Source organism: Ogataea angusta, assembly GCF_019207475.1.
Source record: "Ogataea angusta isolate 61-244 chromosome Unknown 61-244_NODE_5_length_850226_cov_91.758892, whole genome shotgun sequence".
NCBI classification, from domain to species: Eukaryota; Fungi; Ascomycota; class Pichiomycetes; order Pichiales; family Pichiaceae; genus Ogataea; species Ogataea angusta.
In genome coordinates this window covers 611,817-632,945 of record NW_025065219.1, presented here as the reverse complement: position 1 = coordinate 632,945, position 21,129 = coordinate 611,817, and the positions used below count along the sequence as shown (strand labels likewise).

General features: G+C 53.2%; 9 protein-coding genes across 9 annotated transcripts; 5 read left to right on the top strand and 4 right to left on the bottom strand.

Moving 5' to 3' along the window:
• Nucleotides 1-331: 331 nt before the first annotated feature.
• Nucleotides 332-7,750, top strand: KL928_002903 (uncharacterized protein; the record flags this gene model as incomplete). Its single annotated transcript, XM_043203431.1, has 1 exon — nt 332-7,750. One exon carries the CDS (start codon nt 332-334, stop codon nt 7,748-7,750), a length of 7,419 nt encoding a protein of 2,472 aa, XP_043060057.1.
• A 97-nt stretch (nt 7,751-7,847) lies between these two features.
• On the top strand, nt 7,848-8,687 carry KL928_002902 (uncharacterized protein; the record flags this gene model as incomplete). The annotated part of the gene is made up of 1 exon (XM_043203430.1): nt 7,848-8,687. One exon carries the CDS (start codon nt 7,848-7,850, stop codon nt 8,685-8,687), a length of 840 nt encoding a protein of 279 aa, XP_043060056.1.
• A 59-nt stretch (nt 8,688-8,746) lies between these two features.
• Nucleotides 8,747-9,874, bottom strand: KL928_002901 (uncharacterized protein; the record flags this gene model as incomplete). The annotated part of the gene is made up of 1 exon (XM_043203429.1): nt 8,747-9,874. One exon carries the CDS (start codon nt 9,872-9,874, stop codon nt 8,747-8,749), a length of 1,128 nt encoding a protein of 375 aa, XP_043060055.1.
• A 70-nt stretch (nt 9,875-9,944) lies between these two features.
• On the top strand, nt 9,945-10,637 carry KL928_002900 (uncharacterized protein; the record flags this gene model as incomplete). The annotated part of the gene is made up of 2 exons (XM_043203428.1): nt 9,945-9,978; nt 10,081-10,637. 2 exons carry the CDS (start codon nt 9,945-9,947, stop codon nt 10,635-10,637), a joined length of 591 nt encoding a protein of 196 aa, XP_043060054.1.
• A 53-nt stretch (nt 10,638-10,690) lies between these two features.
• KL928_002899 (uncharacterized protein) lies at nt 10,691-12,310 on the top strand (the record flags this gene model as incomplete). Its single annotated transcript, XM_043203425.1, has 1 exon — nt 10,691-12,310. The coding sequence occupies one exon, from the start codon at nt 10,691-10,693 to the stop codon at nt 12,308-12,310; it is 1,620 nt and encodes a 539-aa protein (XP_043060053.1).
• Nucleotides 12,311-12,403: 93 nt separating this feature from the next.
• On the top strand, nt 12,404-15,208 carry KL928_002898 (uncharacterized protein; the record flags this gene model as incomplete). The annotated part of the gene is made up of 1 exon (XM_043203424.1): nt 12,404-15,208. One exon carries the CDS (start codon nt 12,404-12,406, stop codon nt 15,206-15,208), a length of 2,805 nt encoding a protein of 934 aa, XP_043060052.1.
• A 507-nt stretch (nt 15,209-15,715) lies between these two features.
• Nucleotides 15,716-17,263, bottom strand: KL928_002897 (uncharacterized protein; the record flags this gene model as incomplete). The annotated part of the gene is made up of 1 exon (XM_043203423.1): nt 15,716-17,263. One exon carries the CDS (start codon nt 17,261-17,263, stop codon nt 15,716-15,718), a length of 1,548 nt encoding a protein of 515 aa, XP_043060051.1.
• Nucleotides 17,264-17,535: 272 nt separating this feature from the next.
• On the bottom strand, nt 17,536-18,897 carry KL928_002896 (uncharacterized protein; the record flags this gene model as incomplete). Its single annotated transcript, XM_043203422.1, has 1 exon — nt 17,536-18,897. One exon carries the CDS (start codon nt 18,895-18,897, stop codon nt 17,536-17,538), a length of 1,362 nt encoding a protein of 453 aa, XP_043060050.1.
• A 372-nt stretch (nt 18,898-19,269) lies between these two features.
• KL928_002895 (uncharacterized protein) lies at nt 19,270-21,108 on the bottom strand (the record flags this gene model as incomplete). Its single annotated transcript, XM_043203421.1, has 2 exons — nt 19,270-20,318; nt 20,553-21,108. The coding sequence occupies 2 exons, from the start codon at nt 21,106-21,108 to the stop codon at nt 19,270-19,272; spliced, it is 1,605 nt and encodes a 534-aa protein (XP_043060049.1).
• Between the last annotated feature and the right edge of the window lie 21 nt (nt 21,109-21,129).

The window sequence follows — 21,129 nt, the reverse complement described above, 5'->3', positions numbered from 1 at the left end:
CTTTGCGCAAGCGTATTTTCGGGGTTTTTGCCGCGACCGACGCTTTATCGCCGCACGGCCTCGCCTGGGGGCTCCATGAGGCCCCGTCTCCGCCCCTGCTGGAAACGCTACACTGCGTACCAGCTGCCCCGTCTCGGCCGATCGACCCGGTGCGAGGTGTGGCCCGAAAAAAATAAAATTATTCCAAGCATAAACAAAATCGGTGTCTCGCCTTTTGTTGCATTCGAGTCTTGCTGGTGTTTTGTTTTGTGAGCAAACCATTGCGCAGCACGATATTTGAGCAGAGACAATTCCCCGTTTATTTCTCACATCGCTGAATAGTCCGGCGAATATGGCTGAACGCAACTGGCAGGAGGGAGCAGATCACGGTGGGGCGCAACAGCCCGTCAACGTGATCGAAATCCCCGATTTGAACGGCCTTCTTCTTGAAGACACGTTCCAGACGGCCGCCGCGGCCCGCAAGGCGTCGCAGCACACGCTTTCACACGGCAGCAATGCGGCGCCTTCGACCCAGAACCCCCAACCGCACGAAATACACATCCCTCAGCCGCAGGACGACGACGACGGCTACGGCGCGCAGCCGCTGTCTTTCCGGCTGGGCGACCCCGTTTCTCAAAACAGCACCGAGCCCGCGGCTGTCATTGAGCAGCGCCAGGCCAGCATTTCGGCCAAGCAGAAACAGTCGTATCCGAACTACACTCTCAACATCATGGTGAGGCAGTTCACGAAACTGGCCGAGAGGAAGCTGAATCTGTGTCTGAACAGCGTGCCGTTGGATCAGGAGCCCAACATCATCGAGATTCTGTCCGAAGGGGTCGATCCGACGTTTGATCGCGTGATCACGTCGCTCGGGTACATTGCGCGGCGCAAGCCCAAGTCTGTGACGGACGCGGTGATGCACTGGCGGCGCGGCAAGTCCGAGCTGCGCGAGATGGCCCGCGCAATGCTCGAAAAGGACATGATGCAGTGGAACAGCTACAGGAACACTACCATGCCGCAGACACACAAAAAGTCGGCCTCGCGGTCGTCGCGGTCGACTCACGACTCGCCGGCGCTCAGCTCCGACGCCGAGACGTTGCGCCAGCTCGAGCAGAAGGTGCAAAAGTCCGAAATCACGTTCACACAGGCAGACAGACAGTTCACGATCAGCACGTACATTCTGTGGCGGGTGCTGATCGAGGTGGTGCGCCAGACGCCCACGCAGACGCTGATCGAGGAAACAGGGCTCGAGGAGATCATGTACAACTACTTGCGCAACATCGATCCGTATCTGGTGAGCCAGAGCATTATTCACTCGTCCAACTGGAACCTGCTCGCGGGTCTGATAGGCCAGATGTCGGAGAAGTCGTTTTTGACAGTCAGCGACCGGTTTATCGCCGACCTCGAAAAGTTCCCGAAAGGTTTCACCGACGGCGGCGACGCGAGCGAGTCGAGACTGAACCTCTTGATCCACGGGATGCGATACCTGCAGTTTTCGAACTCGTCGCTCGAACGGTTTGAGGAGGGCGCGGATTTCATGAAGAGCCTTGCCAAGTTTTTCTACCGATGCGAGAACGACAACCTGCTCAACTCCTACTGCGACGTGATCAACCAGCTGCTTCTGTCGCTCGCAGAGACGCTGACCGCAGAGGTGAACCACCCTACGTGGGTGGACGCCGTGACGATGATCTTCAGCAAGTCTGTGCTCATTGCGACGGCGAAACCGCCCAAGCTATGGAAATACGCCGCCACTCTGGTGGCCACGGCGGTCTCTGTTGCCCCCAAGACGCTTTTCGACAGAGAGTGGCTCAAGATTGTCGACATGTACATCCGACGGCTCAAGCCGAAGCTGCCAACCGAGGAAAAGGTCGTCATCACGACGTGTCTTGCCCGGCTCATCTGGGCGTATCTGTACCGGTACTCGGACACGCTGAACGCCAAGACGAGAAATCTGGAATCGATCGCCAACCTGCTGTTCCAGGGCCAGCAGAACAAGAAACAGCAGTGGATCACGCACGATTCGCTTCTGATCCAGGCCACCGTTCAGACCCTGCGTGCTATGGCGTACTCGCAGCTCAACTTCACGCTGGAAAACATCATCCTTCCAATCCTCAAGTCCTCGTTCAACGGGGCCAGTCTCGAGAGCATCTCGCACGAAAAAGTCATTCTCTGCATCCGCACCTACGCCTGTATACTATCCGACTACAAGTCGAAGGAAAGACCGCCGTTTCCGACCGATTATGTGATCCACTCGTCGCTGGACCCAATGGAATTCTGCAACAACGACAACAAGGAGATATTCGCCGCCCACTCGTCCAACTCGGCCGTCCACGAAGAGGTGTCCAGTCTGTTCATCAGTCTGCTGTTTCTGCTGGACCAGCAGGTCGGGTGCAAGACGTTGGACGGCAACATAGCCAACGTGGGGGCCGGCAGCGGGTCGTCGGCGAGCTCGACAAGCGGCACGCCGACGCTGCCGCTCAAGATCTCGCAGTTCTATTTCCACCAGGACGGGCATCAGGCGAAAAACCTGGAGCTGTTCTCGACGGTGATTTCCGTGGTGTCGTGGTGTCTGAGCAGCAACTCGTCGCAGTACCGTCGCGTGATCGAGCTTCTGGTGAAGAACACGATCCACGAGGACGAGAACGTGAGCGCTTTTTCGACCGACATGCTCAAGATCCTCATGACCAAGAAGAACCCGAACGTGATCATGACCGTTTTCGCGCGCACAGCGTTCTATCTCGACGAAAAGGCCGCCAGTCTGCTGAACCACGAGTACGTCTCGTCCACGGAGTACGTCAAGCTGCTGGAGGTTTACGTGGATCTACTACAATGCTGGCTCGAGTTCCTGGCCGAGACGCACAAGGGCTCGCTGGAGACGCCAAACGAGATGTACAACGTCAACCACGGCTTTGTACAGGAGGAGATCCAGGAGACGAAGCCGTTCGAGGACCTGGAGCTCAAGACGATCGTCACGATCATCGACGAGGTCGAGGGCAACGGGCTGTTCTTCCTGTTCAGCCATGACTTCCGTGTGCGGTTCCTGGGGTCGCAGATCTTGCGTATTATCGCGCAGTTCGACGAGGTGATCTACGACCTGACGAGCGACACGGGCAGCGCCAAGGACCCAGAAGAAGACCGCAAAAAAGCGCACAACCGGATGCCGTCGAAGTTTGCGGCCGAGTTCGGCACGCGGGTGATCCACGTGCTGGAGTCGCTGGATTTCTTCGAGTTTATTGGCCCCAAAAAACCAATCCTGAGCGAGGCCGAGTCGAAACGGCTCGCCCGGCTGCAGCACAAGCAGCGCAAGGACACTATTATTCGGCTGGCCGAGAGCAACCACGGCGTCGACGCGGCGCTGTGGTTCAAGGTGTTCGAGGAGATCCTCGACTCGCTTGTGAGACGGTGTCCGATCCAGATCGCCATAGCGCGCTCGCACAGCTGTATCCGGCTTGTTCAGCTGTACGACCAGCTGGTGTCGATCAGCCTCGACCCGAACTCGAAAAACGTGAGCTCGCTCATCTGGGACTACATGCTGTGCCTAAAAATCGCGTGCTCGTCGCTCACGTCCACGAGCGAGCAGCGGCTGCACATCCCGGCGGTGGCAGCGGCCACATCGACGTCGTCGTCCATCTACGCGCCGCTGACGAAGTCGCACATGCGCAAGCGTTCGCAGCAGCTGTTCACGGTGCAGCACCAGAAAATCACGAGCGCAAAGTCGATCTTCAAGATGACCGTGCCATTGCTCACGGCTACCAACACCAAGCTGAAGGAGGCGTTGGTGGAGGGGCTCAGCTGTCTGAATGTTAACATTTTCAACAGTTTTCTCGAAAGCATCGAGGGCATCCTCGAAGGCTGGGCGCGCGAGCAGCAACCGGCGGAGGCCGATCTGCGACTACGCGTCGAGATTACCGGCGTGCTCAACAAGGTGATAGCCAAGTTCTACAAGATCGGCGTCCCGTTCCTGGACGACACAGTGTCACGGAAACTGCGGTTTATTCTGCAGAACAACAAGGCGTTTCTGTCGCGGCCCGAGTCGCAGACCAACTTCGAGCTGCACCGGCTGCGCAAATATTTCTGCGGTCTATTGGAGACTTTCCACTCAGAGTGTCTGAAACTCGGCCAGGTGGACAAATGGCTGCCGTTCAAGTTCCGCAGAGAGTCGTTTGAGTTCATGGACGAGTGGTGCGGCTACGGCAAGGACACGAGTCTGTTCAACGAGCGGTACCGGCGGATGACGGAGCAGATTTCTGGGCGGGCCGACGCGGTGACGTTGCAGGCGTCGTTGGAGCTGCAGAAAAGACAGCTCCAGTACAGCGCGATCAGCTGCATGGCAAACCTGTGTTCCAGCCCCATAGCCACGGACGACGACTCGTTCAACGTCCCCAAAGTGCTGGACTGGATCGACTCGCTGTTCAACACGTACACGGACAAGATCATCGAGATGGCGCGGCGGGCGCTGCTGCAGATCCTCGTGGTGAGCACGGCCTCGGACGAGATCCTCGACCAGGTGATCAACAAGTGCTACACGCACGACCCGGCGCTGGACAACTACTTTGTGACGCTGAGCGAGGCGTTTGTCAAGGGTGCCAAGTTCAGAGACAAGGTGCACCGGCCGCTGGCGCTGGGGCTTTTTGCGTGTGGCTCGGACAACATCAGCGTGCGCACGGCCGCGGCAAGCCTGCTGGAGCACACCGAGATGAAGTTTTACGAGACCAACAAGAGCGTGGCCTTTATTGACGGCATATGCTGTCGGTCCAGGGTGATTTACAAACGCACGCTTTTCCAGCTGTCGACGCATTTTGCAACGGCGCATCCAGAGGACAAGTACATGATGATTTCGGAGCTGACGATGCTGTTCCACATAGTCGGGTCGAGTCCGCGACGCGACATTCTCGCGGTGCTGCTTCCGTGGGTGCAGACCGTGGAGCTGACGCTTGGACCGGAGCATCCCAACAGACACAACTCGCTGATGGTGCTGTACAACTTCTTTGAGATCACAGTCAAGTTTGCGCACAAGATGCAGAACGAGGTGGAGGCGTTGTGGGTGGCACTGGCGAACGGCACCAACAAGTCGAACGTGGACGAGATCTACCGGTTTATCGTGGAGCACTCGCTGGAAATGAAGAACACGGTCTTCTGGGAGTGTTCGCGCCAGGTGATCTCGAGTCTGGCCACGATCCCGGCGGGCGTGAACCTCGTGGACACGCTGATCTCGAACCTGGAGCCGCGGTCAATGATTCCCGTCGAGAAGCTCAACGCCGACGACACGGCCACGTTCGAGGACGAGAGCCAGATCACGCACGGGCTGCCGTACGTGGCGCAGCTCGCGAAGATCGCACAGACCACCAAGGGCGTCACCACGCCGTCTTTCTCGCTGTGCGAGCTGTCGGTGATTTTCCTGTCGGACCTGCTGCTCACGCCCAGCGAGAACGTCAAGGCGAACCTGTCGCTGCTGCTGCATCTTGCGTTTGTGCTGCTCGACGACCAGCTCGCGATCGTCCAGGACCAGGCGTGCGCAATGCTGATCCACCTGCTGCACCAGTACGGCGACGACGAGGCGGGCCAGTGCAAGCGCATCATCGACTCGCTGCGCAGCTACGACCGCCAGAAGACGTTCTGGACGCACGGCGACCTGGGCGGCGACAAGAACGGCAGCCGCATCCCGGAGAACATGGACGCGCTCGTGCGCAACGTGATGCACGTGTTCGAGAAGGACTACCCGGGCATCCAGCAGGACTGGAGCCGCACCGCGCTGGCGTGGGCCACGTCGTGCAAGGTGATGCACATTGCCGCGCGCTCGTTCCAGATCTTCCGGTGTCTGATCTCGTTCCTCGACCTCGGCATGCTGCGCGACATGCTGCTGTGTCTGGCCAACACCGTCTCGGACGAGAACCCGGGCATCCAGAGCTTCTCGATGCAGATTCTCATGACGCTCAACGCCATCACCGCAGAGCTGTACAGCGAGCAGCTGATCGACTTCCCGCAGCTGTTCTGGTCCGTCGTGGCGTGTCTCAACACCGTCCACGAAAACGAGTTCATCGAGGTGCTCTCGACGCTGTCCAAGTTCATCTCCAAGATCGACCTCGACTCCGACGAGACCGTCGAGTGTCTGATCGCCACGTTCCCGCCCAACTGGGAGGGCCGTTTCGAGGGCCTGCAGCCGCTGGTCATGATGGGGCTGCGGTCGGCGAACGCGTACGAGCCGACGATCCGGCTGCTGGACCGGCTCAACCTGCTCAAGGACAGCGCCATTCTTGGCTCGGGCCAGTACCGCATCCTGCTGGCGCTGCTGGCCAACGTCCCGCGGTTCCTGCACGCGCAGACCACCAAGCGGTTCGGCGACGACGTGGTCGACGCGGCAAACGTGCTGTGTGCGATGGCGGACGGCGCCGGCATGGGCGCGCTGAGCCGGATCCTCCACTCGCTCATCAAGAAGAAATTCCGCAACAAGGAGGACTTCATGAGCCAGGTCGTCAGCGTGATCAAACGCTACTTCTTCCCCGAGTACTCGGCGCAGACGCTGGTGTTCCTGCTGGGCCTGCTGTTCAACAACACCGCGTGGATCAAGCTCGAGATGCTCGACTTCCTCAAGCACGTGTTCAAGGCCGTCGACCTCACCGACCCCAAGTTCGTCGGGCTCGGAGCCGACCTTGTGTCGCCGCTGCTGCGGCTGCTGATGACCGACTACGTGGACCTCGCGCTCGAGGTGCTGGACGAGGCCAACAGCATCTCGGCGTCGCCGTTCGACAAGCACTATCTGATGATGAGCTCGGGCGACGCCAGCATGCGCCGCGAGTACGAAAAGGTGGCCACGCTGTTCGGCATCCCCGACGAAAGCGGCTGGTCCGTGCCGATCCCGGCCGTCAGCACCGCGCGCACCAGAAACAACATCCACTCGGTGTTCTCGACCTGCGTCGTTTCCACGTCCAAGGAGGGCGACGAGCAGCCCGAGCCGCTGGTCGAGCCCGAGTTCAACAGAGACGACTACGTCCACTACAGTCCCGCGTGGCCCGACCAGCGCGAGCAGTCGCTGCTCACGCGCCAGCAGAGCAGTCTGCAGGACGACGAGTCTGCGCAGGACCAGAACTCGCTCAGCCACATGCTGGCCACCCTCGAGAACCTCGACTCCTTCTTCACCAAGGAGAACATGGACCTGTCGGGCGCGTACGGCCACCAGTACAACGGCTCGGTCGACACGCGCTCCACGACGGCCACGTCGATGGGCCAGAGCAACTGGGGGCTGGCCCTGGACTCGCCGCAGATCGACCAGAACATGCAGTTCCCGTCCACGGCCTCGTTCAAGACGCTCATGGGCGACGCGGCCTCGAGCCCGGCCAACTTCTCGGTCTCGTCGTTCCGCAACTCTGCGCGGCTCAACATGGCCGTCCCGATGCAGCTGGGCAACAAGTCTGCGAGCGACTACTCGTCGAATCTGCAAGAAATCTCGTCTCCGCTGGGCTCGCCCATGGTTTCCGGCCAGAACCCGCCGGGCGACGAGTTCGAGGGCCTCTTCAGGTTCGAGATCCTCCGCCCGTCCAGCAAGGTCAAGAAAAGACCGTCCAAGCTCAACACGCCGCTCGTCAACAACGGCGACCCGTCCATCCCGCTGGCGAAACCGTCTCCGCGGACGTCGCGGGGCTCGCGAACCCCGCGCAGTCCCTACAGCAAGAGCATTCGCTTCAGCAGAAACTACTCCTCCACCTACAGGAAGTCCGCGCGGCTGTACGACAGCCCGTCGCGCGACAAACAGGACGCGCCCGACGCGCAGTGAGCCAGACAGCTGGTGCACGGATGTACGTTCTATACAAGATAAGATAAATGCCGTTGATTATTTTCTTTCCCCACTTTTACCTCTGGTTTTATCTGGCATGTTTACCAAGTGCACGCGCTTTAGGCCGCTCGTCAGGCCGTCTGCAAGAGCGTTCAGCTGTTCACGGCCGTCCTTGCTCGTCAAAGTGGCCAAGACCAAGTCCATTGAGGATATGCCCAACCCGAGGGATCTGCCCAGACCAGAGTCCAAAGAGCTGTTCCGGCCGGTGTACGACCCGAAGGAAAAGTACCGAGAGCAGGGTGAGCAGCTCCACGAGTTCGGCAGATACATCATGGCGTGCATGCCGAAGTTCATCCAGCAGTACTCGGTCTGGAAAGACGAGCTCATTGTGTACTGTGCTCCGTCTGGACTGGTGCCTGTGGCCACTTTTCTCAAAAACCACACCTCGAGCCAGTTCACCGCGTGCATGAACATCACTGCGGCAGATTATCCGTCGCGCAAGAATCGGTTTGACGTGGTGTACGACCTGCTGTCTGTGCGGTTTAACTCGCGGATCCGCATCAAGACGTATGCGTCGGAGATGACGCCGATCCCGAGCCTGGTGCCGTTGTACGAGGGAGCCAACTGGCTCGAAAGAGAGACGTACGACCTGTTTGGCGTGTTCTTCGAGAACCACCCGGATCTGCGCCGGATCATGACCGACTACGGCTTCGAGGGCCATCCGTTGCGCAAGGATTTCCCTACAACGGGGTACACGGAGGTCAGGTACGACTCCGAGAAACGACGCGTGGTGTACGAGCCGCTGGAGCTCACCCAGGCCTGGAGAAACTTCACTGTGGGCTCGTCGGTTTGGGAGCAGGTCGGCGCCGGCGAGGACGATACGCCAGAGAGTTTCCGGCTCCCGGAGCCGGAGCCCGACGAGGAAGTCAAGAAATAGCCGATGGCTAAACGGTCCCTATTTATTCTCATCTACATATTTATTGAAGCGTCCACATTTCATCTCAGGGCCTCGATCTCCCGCTGCAGCCCGCCCAGCTCGGTCCGTTTCTGCTCCAAAAACGACTCCAGCTGGCTCACCTGGCTCTGCACAACCTCAATGTTGGCCCGGATCGAGTGCAGGTCGCTGCCCGTTCCCAGCTCGGCCACCTGCTGCTCCTTGTACTTGAGTAGATTTTCAAACTCGTATTTGGCCAGACTCAGCTTGTCGTCGAATCCCTTGTTGTTCTTGGCGTCCTCGGCCTTTTGGATCAGCTCTTCCAGCTCCTTTAGCTCGCGTCTCAGCTTCACCTCTTCCCAGTCGGTTCCGTCTGTTGCGCTGAAATCTGTCTTGTTGTTGGCGATCCTGGAAGAGCCAGTGATCTTGCTCAAATAGCTCTCTCCAAAAGCCTGTTTTGTGCTGCTAGGCTTTCGCGGCTCCTCTGCCTGGTAATCGTTCACGTCGTAGCTCGGTGTCTCTCTGTTGAACGTGGCTCTCAGCGACGGAGGCACAGACTTTGGCACTCTCTTGCCGCTCGATCTCTGGCTCAAAATGTGCAGAAACACCAGACACTGGTCCTTGTCGATCGTCTCCGACTGCTTGGGGTTCACCAGGTTCCACGCAAACGAGATATCTGTTTCCGGAACGCCGTTGAGCGTCTTGTACAGCTCCGACAGCGACTGGAACGTAATTCTTCCAAACCTGTCTGCAGATGACGCGTAGATGTCCTCGTACCGGGCCTTATCGGATGGCGAGATGTACCAGTCGAAGTCTGAGCTCAGCATGAGCTCCTCATCGGTGTCGCTGTCGAAACCGGTGCTGTTTCCCGCCACGGCCCTGTTGGCCTGCACCAGATGCTGTTTCGAGCCGGGAATAAGCCAGTCGGGCAAGGATTTGGGCAGCTCCGACGTGTTGCCGTTGACGAGGTCAAAGATGAGCCGCATGGCTATGCAGAACTCTTCAAAGTCCAGCTGGCCGTCCACGTCGATGTCCGACAGGTCCCACACTTTTTCAAGCTGTGTCTGGTCAAGGCGCGAGTTCTTGAACACAACAGACACCTTGTCGCCGCTCAGTTTGTTGTTGACCGGCTTGAGACCGCTGAAGATCTGCCAGTACTTTTTAATCTCCCATTCTTCGAGCTTGGGCATGGTATTGTCACGGTTCCTGTTTGGCTAAGATAAAAGGGTGCTTGTACGTCCTGTTGATTGGATGGTCACAATGCTCGCAGCGGAATCAAAATCGTTAGACGGGAGTTTGTGTTGGTGTATTCCCCTATTGAATTAAATATAAATTATTAACACAGAATATTACACACAATTCGTTACTATGAAATATAAAATAAGCCCGTCCATAGAAAAAGCATTGCGCCAAACAGCACCGTCTAAATTCCCCCAGTTCAAAGAAAGAGGATGGATCTCCCACAACGACCTTGTTAGTCTCATAAGCAGTACCGATCTCGTCCTGATCAAAGATCTCTCGCCGTACTTTGATACTCCGCCGCGCACACCCAAATCGCCCGAATTTCTCAGGCAGATGGAGGAGCTCAAGGCACGACAGGAGGAATTGGAGTACCAGAAACTAGTGGGCTCGCTTCCAGGGCAGCTCGGACGCCCGTCTGTGCTCCAGGAGGCCAAGGAGGTCAAACACCAGGTGACGACGATCGTCAACGTGCTGATCAGCGTGGTTTCTGTGGCCTATGCTGTGTGGTACTGGACAGGCTCTGTCAATCTGTTTAATGACGCTACAAGAGTGCTGTTGGCTCTGTTTGCCGCCATTCTGGTGCTGGTGGCCGAAGTGGTGGTTTTCGGGGGCTATCTACGACGCGTGGACGAGGCAAAACAGCGCGAGCGGAAGAAAAAAGAAGTGCGCAAAGTGGTGGACTCTGTCACATTTACGAAAAAAACACAGTGAGGATGAAAAATATGAAAAAAAATAATTCCCATATATAATCCGCAGACTGCAAAATGTGGCGGTTGCTGTACAGCTGCGCAAGACACCAGGTTGTCGAAACTGTGCGGCCCAGAACAGCGATCCGGCTGGTCTCGTCAATTCCTCTCAAAGCAAAATGCTCCTCCTGTGGCTATAAACTCCAGAACTCCGACCCAGGCAAGCCAGGTTACACCAAATACTCGTTTGAGAACAATGAGAAAGAGAAACCTCGGGTCCGAAACCACAGCATTTCACAGGAGAGAGAACAGGCGATTGTTGAGGAGTTCCGCTCAATGATGGGGAACTTGCCGGTCAAATCGTCCGAACTGCGTGCTAAAAAAGCAGGTCAAAACGCCATGTGTCTGCGGTGCTACGACGCCTTTCACCACAACGCGTACAACCCTGATGAGCACGTGACGGTCTCTGTCGAGGAATCAATGAGCGAGATCCCCTCAAACGCCAAAATAGTACATGTCATTTCCGCACTTGACTTTCCTCTGGGTGCAAGCGCAAAAGTCCTGCAAAACAGAGATCCGAGCAAGATCCACTACGTCATCAGCAAGATGGACCTGTTCTTTAGTAGGGACCAGTACATCAACGCCGAAGGAACCCGATACTTTGCCCAAGTGCTGCAACGTCTGATAGGAGCAGACCCAACCAAGGTCCGCTGTGTGACGGCGAGAAACAGATGGGGAGTGCGCGATCTCTACTCCTGGCTACCGCAGGGCAATTTGTATTTCATTGGAGAAACAAACTCGGGCAAAAGTCTGCTGATTGAAAGTCTGTGCAGATACCACGAGTACGTGAAGAGAGAAGAAATCATGTCAACTCCTGGAGTCAGCAACTGGCCCGGATTCACCAGAGACTTCATGAAGTACACTCTGCAGAAGAGAGATACAACCCTAATAGACACCGCTGGATTCGCTCCTCCCCAAGAAGGAATCTTCAAATACATGCTTTCTGAACACATTCCTGCGCTGCCTACCATAAAAAACCCGCCTACCCAAGAGCCAAAAGACCATCGGTTGCAATCACTGAGCGTGAAGACCTCAAAGTACTTTTCAGGAGACAAGGTGTTCAGCATCGGAGGCTACTTCTATCTGCGGCCGCCTAGCGACTGTGCTTTGAGGGTTTTCCCCGGCATGTCAGGCAAGCAATTCAATCAACATTCCATCGAAAAAGCCATTCGCACCAGTCTGAACCGAGAAAATGCCGTCGCGTCCAATTTTGCAGTTAACAAGCTGGCAGTTCAGCATCTCGTGCGCCACGTGATCCCCATATTTTATGGCACTATCGATCTGGTTTTCCGTGATATTGGCTTTTTGACCATTGCTCCAACAGGAAATCCAGATTTCCAGGAGCTTTTTGAGATCTGGGTTCCAGAGGGAGTTGAAGTGGTTGTCAGGGAGCCGATCTTCAAATACATATATCCACGATTGATGCCTAAGGACCCCGATGCTCCTAGATTGTCCAAGTACAGGAAAGTCCCGGAGGACAAGCTAATCTACACCAAGATTTTCCCTGTGGACGAGCGCAAAACAAAGGCTGAACTTTTGGAGGAGTTTGATCCAGACGGGTCCATCAGAGAGCATTTCAAGTCTGCCAAGTCGCAAGACCAATACAGAAACCCCGGCTGGGTGCAGCCGGAGCTGTAATTCAAACCGGGACGATCGACGCAAATATTTCCATATAGACGAAAATACTTTTCGGCATATTTTTTTTCGTATTGTTTATATAGCTTGTTTGAGATGGCCCAGAGTACTTTGCCAGGAGCGAAGCCGGCCAATGAGACAAAACCGTCGACCTCTTTGAAAGAGTTGCTGGAGGCCTCGCGTAGTTTGCCCAAGCGACTAAATGACGTTGGAACAATCCATTTGGGACTCAATGAAATCAAACGGAAAGCTTACGAACTGCGCAAATACAACAAAAGCGACAAGGATGTGAACCCTTATACAAAAGCGCACTATCTACTTGTGGGAAGCGGTTTCACAATAGAAGAAATACAAAGCGAGCTCGATTCAATTGACTTGCGCCAGCTAGACCCGTCTCACGTGGCAAACGTTGTCAACATGGGCGACATAGACAGTTACATCAACAGTCGTAAAGACGAGAATATTTTGACAGCCATTGAACAATCACTGTCTGCAGCTGCTCGCGACTTTGACGCGTACGTCAGCAAGAACATCACCATCGATTGGGCACAGAGGAAGAAAGAGCTCCAAAATTCTCTTTCCACTTTGTTGAAGAGAACCGAGCCTAGCTCCGAGCTATCGTCTTCGCCCGAGAAGAAGGCCAAGACAGCTGACGCCAGCCTGGAAAAACAACTTATATGGAACAGCACCAAACACAAACACATTTTGTCCTCGAAACTGGAATTCACAGACGTGAAGATCCCAGAACCCAAGGCCTCGAATCCAAACCTTTCGTACGGTCTCAGACAGAAGTTTGAACTATACGCCCAAGTTATCTATGAGCTCAACGACGCAAGACAGCAAGGTCAGTCGTATCCATTGGCTACTGTTTTTGCAGATCTCTCCAAACAAGAAGTGAGTCCCAAGTCCAAGCAGCTTCACGAAACATGGCTAGTTCTGAGAGACTTTTGCGAGACAGAGGAGGCGAAATCCGGTCAGATTTTCGAGAGAAGATTCGCCAAAGGCCACTGCTCCGATTCGCTGACTGCGTTTGAGTCGCTGTCCTTGCGCAAGAGGATCGTGACACACAGCAGGAATTATTTGGAGGCCCAATTTTTGGACTACATCAACGAGCTATATTTCAAGTCAGATGCCGCTGCTCAAGATACAGTTGTGTCCAATGTCACAAAGGTCCAGAACTTCTTGGAGCTGACTCTCAAGGGGAAAAACAAAGAATGGAAGGTACCAAATCTATACTTTGTCAACGGAAACCCGATCTGGGCCACGCTATTCTACCTTTTGAGGGCAGGTTGTCTAGACGAAGCTGTCCAGCTGGTTACCCAGTCAACCGATTCTTTCCAAAAATTAGAGCGCTCTTTCCCAATGTACCTGAAAAACTACTGTCAGAGTCCAGATAGGAAACTTTCTCGTGAACTGCAGGGAAGAATTCTAAACGAGTTTAACCAATACTTTAAACATTTCAACAAAGAGATTGATCCTTTCAAATACGCCGTTTACAAGCTTATTGGAAGATGTGACTTGAGCAAGAAAAATCTGCCATCTATCACCCTTAGCATTGAAGACTGGTTGTGGTTCCATCTGTCTTTAATCCAGGAGGACGAATTCGATGAGGATGAGCTAGTTCGCGAGTTCTATACCCTGAACGATTTCCAAAAATCCGTTCTCCAATATGGAGCGGATTCGTTCAATGCTTCGGCAAATAACCCAATGTATTTGCACGCCCTGGTTCTCACAGGCCTATACGAAGTTGCTGTCAAGTACTTGTTCGAGAAGAGTGAGATTGATGCCGTTCACCTGGCTATCACTCTGGCATACTACGGACTTTTGAGGGTGCCAGAGGATAAGATAGAAGAAGAGGATAAAATGTTGACTGTCGACAACAGAGGATTCAGCTCGATTTCTTACGCTCGTTTGATAGGATATTTCACCAGCAGCTTCAAGTTTTCTGATCCAAGGGTGGCAGCGGAATATCTGTTCTGCATCTGTCTTTGTGAAGGACTGAAGCCATCTTTGAAAGAAGCACAAATCACACTTGGCAGAAACGCCATCAGAGAGTTGGTGCTCGAGACCAGGGAGTTTGTAATTCTCCTTGGTAAAATAGACAAGGATGGTACAAGGTCGCCAGGCATTATCGAACAGCGCAAGAAATTACTTTACTTAGACGACAAAGAGAGTTATCTGCACAACATCGCGGAACAGGCAGCAGTGAAGGCAGACGAAGAAGGCAGACCGTTCGACTGCATTCTGCTGTATCAATTGAGCGAGGAGTATGACATGGTTATCGATCTAGTGAACAGGGTGCTGGCAGAGTTCCTCATATCCATCGATCTCAAGACCCCTATTGACGACATATTGGGGCAGGAGCTAATCCAAGGCGAGACTAACATCGTGAAACTTGCGCAAAGACTCATGCAGATCTATTCTGCTTCACCGTCGATCTTGGAAAAGGTGTCTTTGAAGCAGCGCGAAACATGTACCGCATTGCTGGATATGGTGGAAATAAGAAGAGAATTCACCACCACGAATCCCGACTTTGCAGGCATCCTTCTCAAAATCGAGAAACTCAATGTGATCCCATGCTCTGCGACGATGGAGTTGGAGAAGATTCGGGCCAAATCTCAGGAACTAAAGACCGTCAGCGAGGCCATCACCAAGAACGTTCCAAACTTACTGGTGATCGAGATGAGTTGCATAGCCCAGCTTTTCTATGAACTCAGCCAGGGTTATGACTCAAACGTGCTCAAACTACCTCAGATCAGTGCCCAGAACGCATCAAAAGAGGACAAGCTTGTCTCGCTTAGACAAATGTCCCGAAACTGTATGATATATGCCGGAATGGTCCAGTACAAGATGCCAAGAGAAGTTTACACAACTCTGATCAATCTGGAAGTGAACATGTGATCATCCATGATGGTGTTCGTGTTCGCACTGGGCGCATTTCTTGCGCTTGTATTTCGGTTGTCTTTCGTAAGCGTTGGGCTTGGAAGATCCCTCGTGATCACTTTCATCAGAGGATGACGAAGAGGATGACGAGGACTCCGATTCCGATTCAGTCTCCTCAACCTCGTACTCGTCCTCGTTGTTAGGGTGGAAAATGCAACAGACTGACTCGTTAGCATGATACAGCAACATTAATGTACTTACTTTTAGACTTCTTCTTATTCATGAACTCGTTATCGACCACGCCTTCTTCCCATCTGACCCTGTTTCTCTGTTTCTTTTTCTGTTTTTCCTCAGCAGGATAAAGCCTCAATATATTTCGCACAGGAACGGTCTCTGTTTGTGTTGTAGTCTGCGTAGGCTGGGAAGTCTCAGAAGGCATTTTGGATTGCCTTTTTTTGTATTTACTAGAAATATTAATATCAAAAACATCCGGTGTAAGGGGGTATTCAAAAAATAATTTACAAACTAAACACTAATAGCAGGATAAAGAGATTGTCTCGAGGTCTGCGGCTTGTCCAATTCTTCCACGAGGTCGTTCAAGTAAGCGGAGATCGTGCTGATCAGCTCACGGTGCTTGTAGAATTGCGTCCATTGCTCAGAGTCCTCATAGTCAGACTCGGAGTCGGAGCCATCATAGTAGCTCGAATGATCGTCGTCATCGTCAGATGACTCGGATAACTCAACGGCAGCAAGCCTACTAACAAGCTCTGCCTCTGTGGATCTCTGTGTGGAGCTCACATTCAGCCGTCTCACGTAATCAGAGTCAGATATGTTGACGTGGGGTGTCTTGGAAGGCAGCATTGGATAGAGCTGGCCGCTACCAGCAACAGCTGGTTTTGGATGGAGTTGGTCGTAAGACATCGAGCTCGACATGTGGCTGAAGTACGACGAAGCCTCCATCAGATCCTGCTGAGTGTGGAATCCGCCGTACCTGGAGTTATGTAGCGGCGGAAGAGAGAAGTCAGCAGAAGGACGGGAGCCTGGCATCAGGTTAGTGTCGAATCCGTTCAGCTTGTGTGCGATTTCCGGGTTGTAGGCTGGCTGGAATTTCGAGCGTTTGAGGTCCTCGTAGAGGGTTGGAACGTTCCACGAAAGGTCAAACTTGCGCTTTCTGTTCTCGATCGGCTGAGAAGCGGGAGGTGGAGGAAGAGCGTATGGGTGAGGGAGAGGAGCGTGGTCGTAGACAGGATAGCCGTAAATCCAGTTTGTTCTCGAATAGTCGTTGAATTGCTTCTCGCGCTTGGCAGCATTCTTCTTCGAGTCATCAAAGTGGGTCTTAGTGTGTTTCTTGAGGTCCTGGGGCCTCTTGAATTTCTTGGAACACAGATTACAGGCAAAAGGCTTCAAAGGAATGTGCACTCTGACGTGGGATGTGATATGGTCACGCTTGACAGTGACCACGCGACAACCGTCCCATTGGCAGCTGAGCTCCAGATTCTTGTTCGACTTCCTGCCCACATGGAAGTCGCAAACGTGCTGGTAAAGGGTCTTCGCATCTTCACAGAATTTGGTGCACCCTTTCCACTTACACTGCAGAGGACCCTCGTCTCCTTCCTTCTCACCTCTCGCTGGTGCAAAAGATTGCGTTGGAAGCGACAACGATGGTAGTTGGGCAACCTGAGGGCCGTGAGAAACTTGAGAGACCTGAGAAACCGGAACCTGGGAGATTTGAGGCACCTGTGGCCTGAAAGTTGGGTAGAGGTATCTTGACTGCGAGTCGAACGGATGGCAGGCAGCATCCAGGGCAGAAATATTAGGTAGCATAGTTCCCAAAGTAGAGTTGTTCGTGGTGTTGACATTCTGCTTGATGTGGGGAGAGTTTGTGCTCTGCATACCGGGCGGAGAGTCAGGGTCTGAGGATATCTCTGTGTAGGACGAGATGGAACCTATCGGAGAACCGGTGGACTCCGTAGAGTGCGACTTTCTTGAAGCTCTGTCCTCACCCTGATGAGAGTGGTCAGAGTCGGCGTTCAGGTACGCCACAGGGTGGACGTTCAGCGTGGACTTGCTCATAGCAAAAACAATCAAAAAAATATGACGATCAAAAAAGTAGGCGAAGCAAAGCTAATTTATAATTAAAAGGATTTCTTGGCATAAATTTAATTGAGAGTTATACATATTTATGAGTTGGGAAAGGCTGAAACGACGAACCATGCTAATTAAAAGAGTGACATGAGCCCTCTTGTGCTTGCCCAGACCCAACTTTATTGTGCCGCGACCAGCTTTTCAATTAATAACCTGCTCTTTTCTCCATGGGGCTGTAAATGGACGACACCTCACACCTATTAGGCGTCAGGGTTGGCTACCCGAAGCACTTTCCTGCTATAATCGACCTGATCACTCAGGCTTCGAGTAGAGTAATTATTATTATTGTAGAGTTCACTGTGTGGGTCCAGTCTCTGGTCGACCATCACCATGTCTGAGAGTGGGGTTGGCCGCTGGACAGCGGTGGGGGCCGAGTTTGATTTGCGGTGCAGGGAAAACACTGAAGCTCTTTTGGCTGAAGCAGACGGCGGCGGACTCGACGGTGTTGGAGTGTTTGGCAACGTGCCGATGATGACGGGCTTTTCAAAACTTTCTGTATCTGATTCAATGGCGATTGGTCCTTTATGCTTGTTCAAATACATTTTTCTGAGAATGAATGTCAACAACAGTATCAGAGCGAGAGATACGATGCCAACCACGGAAAATACTGCAGCGACTTTTCCTTTGTGGTCGAAGAACGACGAGCTATTTTTGCTTGAGTCAGTAGCTGTGCTGGACGGCGAGCTTTTGTTAATCTCGGTGGCTGACGATGCTGGGGTGTAGGTGATGGTTGTTTTGATCATCGTGGTTACAAGAGCTGTGGAGATGCCCGATCCTTGTGAAGAGCTGAGATACGATGAGGTGGAAAGCGCAAGCGTTTGTGACGAGGACGAAGAGGTGGACGATAAGGCAGCAGACGACGGTATAGAGGTAGCTGAGGATGCTTCTGACGATGTGGGGTTAGCAGATGTAGACGTTGTGGAGGAGGAGACCGAAGAGGACGAGGCAGTCGAAGAAGACGATGGAGAGGCCGAAGACGAGGAGGTAGAGGTGGACGAATGTGTGGTCGACGACGTGGAGGAGGAAGAGGAGGAGGATGTGGCGGATGTTGACGACGATGACGAGTCCGTGGTGGCGGAGGCCTCTTGTATTTCAGACGAGGTTGAGTCAGAATTTGAGTCCGCATATGTGGAATCCGAGGACGGTGTTTCACTTGAAACGGTTTCGGAGGAGGACGACGCTTGAGTGTTCGCAGTTGAGCTTGAGGTGCTACGATCAGCAGTGCTTGATTGGTCGGCAGAGGAGCTCGAAGACCCCGAATCATCAGAGGTGTCCCCGACCTTGATGTATCCGTAGTAGCCATCTCCTCCGCAATCCTCGTATCCGTAGCCAGGACAAGTAGTGTCGCAGTTGTCCAAGTCACTGGTGTCGTCTGGGGCCGTGTTGGAGCACCAGCAGTCTTCTCCCTGGACAATGGCGTAGCGGTATTCTTTACAAAAGTCGGAACAATATCCATTTGACATCCAGATGTTATTAGTAGTCACCGATCCTGTATTTTCCTTAGAGCATAGCGCCTGCTCCAAGGCAGAGCCTAAGGACACCAGGAAGAACCAGATCAACATGATGAAGCGTGTTGACCCGAAAAGTTTGCTAGTCAGCATATGTCACGGGCTTTTGAGAAAGGAAGGCCTATTCTATTATTGAAAAATATTCTAAATCATCCATGCATACTGCGATCAACAACATTTCCCAATCCGGAACGCAGCTTCCTAATAAAAGAACTCGGAAGAATTCTTATGGAAATTTGCAAATTCCGTTTACTTTACAAGAGTGGCTGCATCGAGCAGCGTTGGACACAGAGCGGTTGGGAGCTGTCCTAAAGTGGAACACATGTGCCCATTTTTTTTCGGCATTTTTTTTTTTATTCCATTCAAATGATGATACATTTAATACACAGATGAAAGAAAAGAAAGCACCCGGACCCATTGCGTCCTTCATTTGAGCGCCTTCTTGAGCTTGGCAAAGAACCCAGTCTTCTTCTTTGGCGACGAAGAGTTTGCGGTCTTTTGTTCAGCCTTGGCAGGTGGTGCAGATTTTGCAGGTGTCTCAGCTGCAGTGGTCTCTTTTTCAGATTCAGGAGTCTGCTCAGCTTCGTCCTTCTTGATCTTGGAGACCACCCGCTTGACGTACTTGGTCTTCTTGGCGCCCGTCTCAGAAGGCTCGCTCGCAGCGGTCTCTGCTGTATCTTGGGTGCTTGGGTTAGTAGCCTCGTCTGCAACGGCCGTCTCGGTCTGAGAAGTGGTTGGTTCCGAAGGCGCGTTCAGCGTCTTTGGGTTCACGTCTCTAACGTCGTTCAGGGCCGATATCGACTGAGGGTCCTCTGGAATAACAACCCCAGGTCCCGAAGCCAGTGCAGCTGCACTGGCTTCGGGGGCTCCTGTAGCATTGGTGGAGCCCGCAGTCCCGGAAACTTTTGACTGCTCTGCAGGATCGAGAGTCTTGGCAGCCTCAGGTGACTTGGTGGCGGTGGTAGTTTCAGCAGGCGCACTCTTAGTCGAGCCAGAAGGCTCGTTGAGCGTCTTCGGGTCAACGTCTCTCACCTCCGAGAAAGCAGAGATCGAGTGGGGGTTGGCTGGCACCACTACGCCCGGCTCTCCCAGCGTCACCTGTTGTCCTTCGGTCGAAGGAAGGACAGTAGGCTTGTACTCTGAACCGCCTGTCTCAGCCTTGCTCTTCGGCAAAGAAGCATTGCCACCAGCCAATGGCACTGCCATGCCTCCTGCCTCGGGAATTCTTGTAGAGTTGGAACCTTGAGCAGAAACAACGTCCTTTGCATATAGGACGTTGTTTTTGTTTCCTAGCTCATCGGTCTCGACTTTGTAATCCTCGCTTGTGATCCATTTGCCGTCCACAACAAACTTGAAGGCCACTTTCTCAGTGTCATTAGGAAATGGGAACGACAGAGAGAAGGAGCCATCACGCTGCTTGATAAGAGGCAACGACTGAGACCAGTTATCAAAGGACCCTGTCAAGATGACAGATTCTGGACCGGAGGGCCTACAATGTTAGCACGACTGTACTCTGGTATCGACGATTATACTCACCAAGTGAACTCGTGGTATGACATTGTAGATTATATTTATTTAATCGCGCCTTTAATTATATTGTGCTGCTCACTTGCTATTAGTTTATAGACAATATAATTTTTTTTGCCCCACCACTTTTTTAACCTGTGTAAGTATATATCCCGTACTCTACATTAAAACACATCCGTTACTTTTAGCCTGGGTCTCTTCTTCATCCTTAGGCTCCTTGATGTCTTCGATCTGGTCAATCACAGCACCAAACGCCTCGTGAACATTGTAGTTATTTTTCGCAGAACACTCAAAGCACGGAACGTCGCCAAAGACCTTTGCCAGCTGTTTCAGTTCGGCCTCGGAAACCTGTCTTTGGAAATCCAGATCGCTCTTGTTGCCCACGATCACGATGGGAGGCCCATCTTCCACAGAGCTTATTCCCAGCCCATCAAGGATCTTGTCTCGCACAACAGCCAGCATGTCGAAAGACTGTCTTGAATTTATAGAATAAACTAGCATATACCCGTGAACCCCAATCAACAATTTATTGTGCAAAGTGGAAAACTCATCCTGACCAGCAGTGTCCATAATTTCGAGCGAATAATCGATTCCCTTGTACTTGACCTCCTTCTTTAGCTGATTCTCTATCGTCGGAAAGTAATGGTCATTGAAAGACTCTTCAGCAAACTGGGCAGCTAGAGAGGACTTGCCCACAGCGCGCGCGCCAACCAGTGCAATCTTCCTTTCTTTACTCATCGCTGTCCATAATACTCTAAA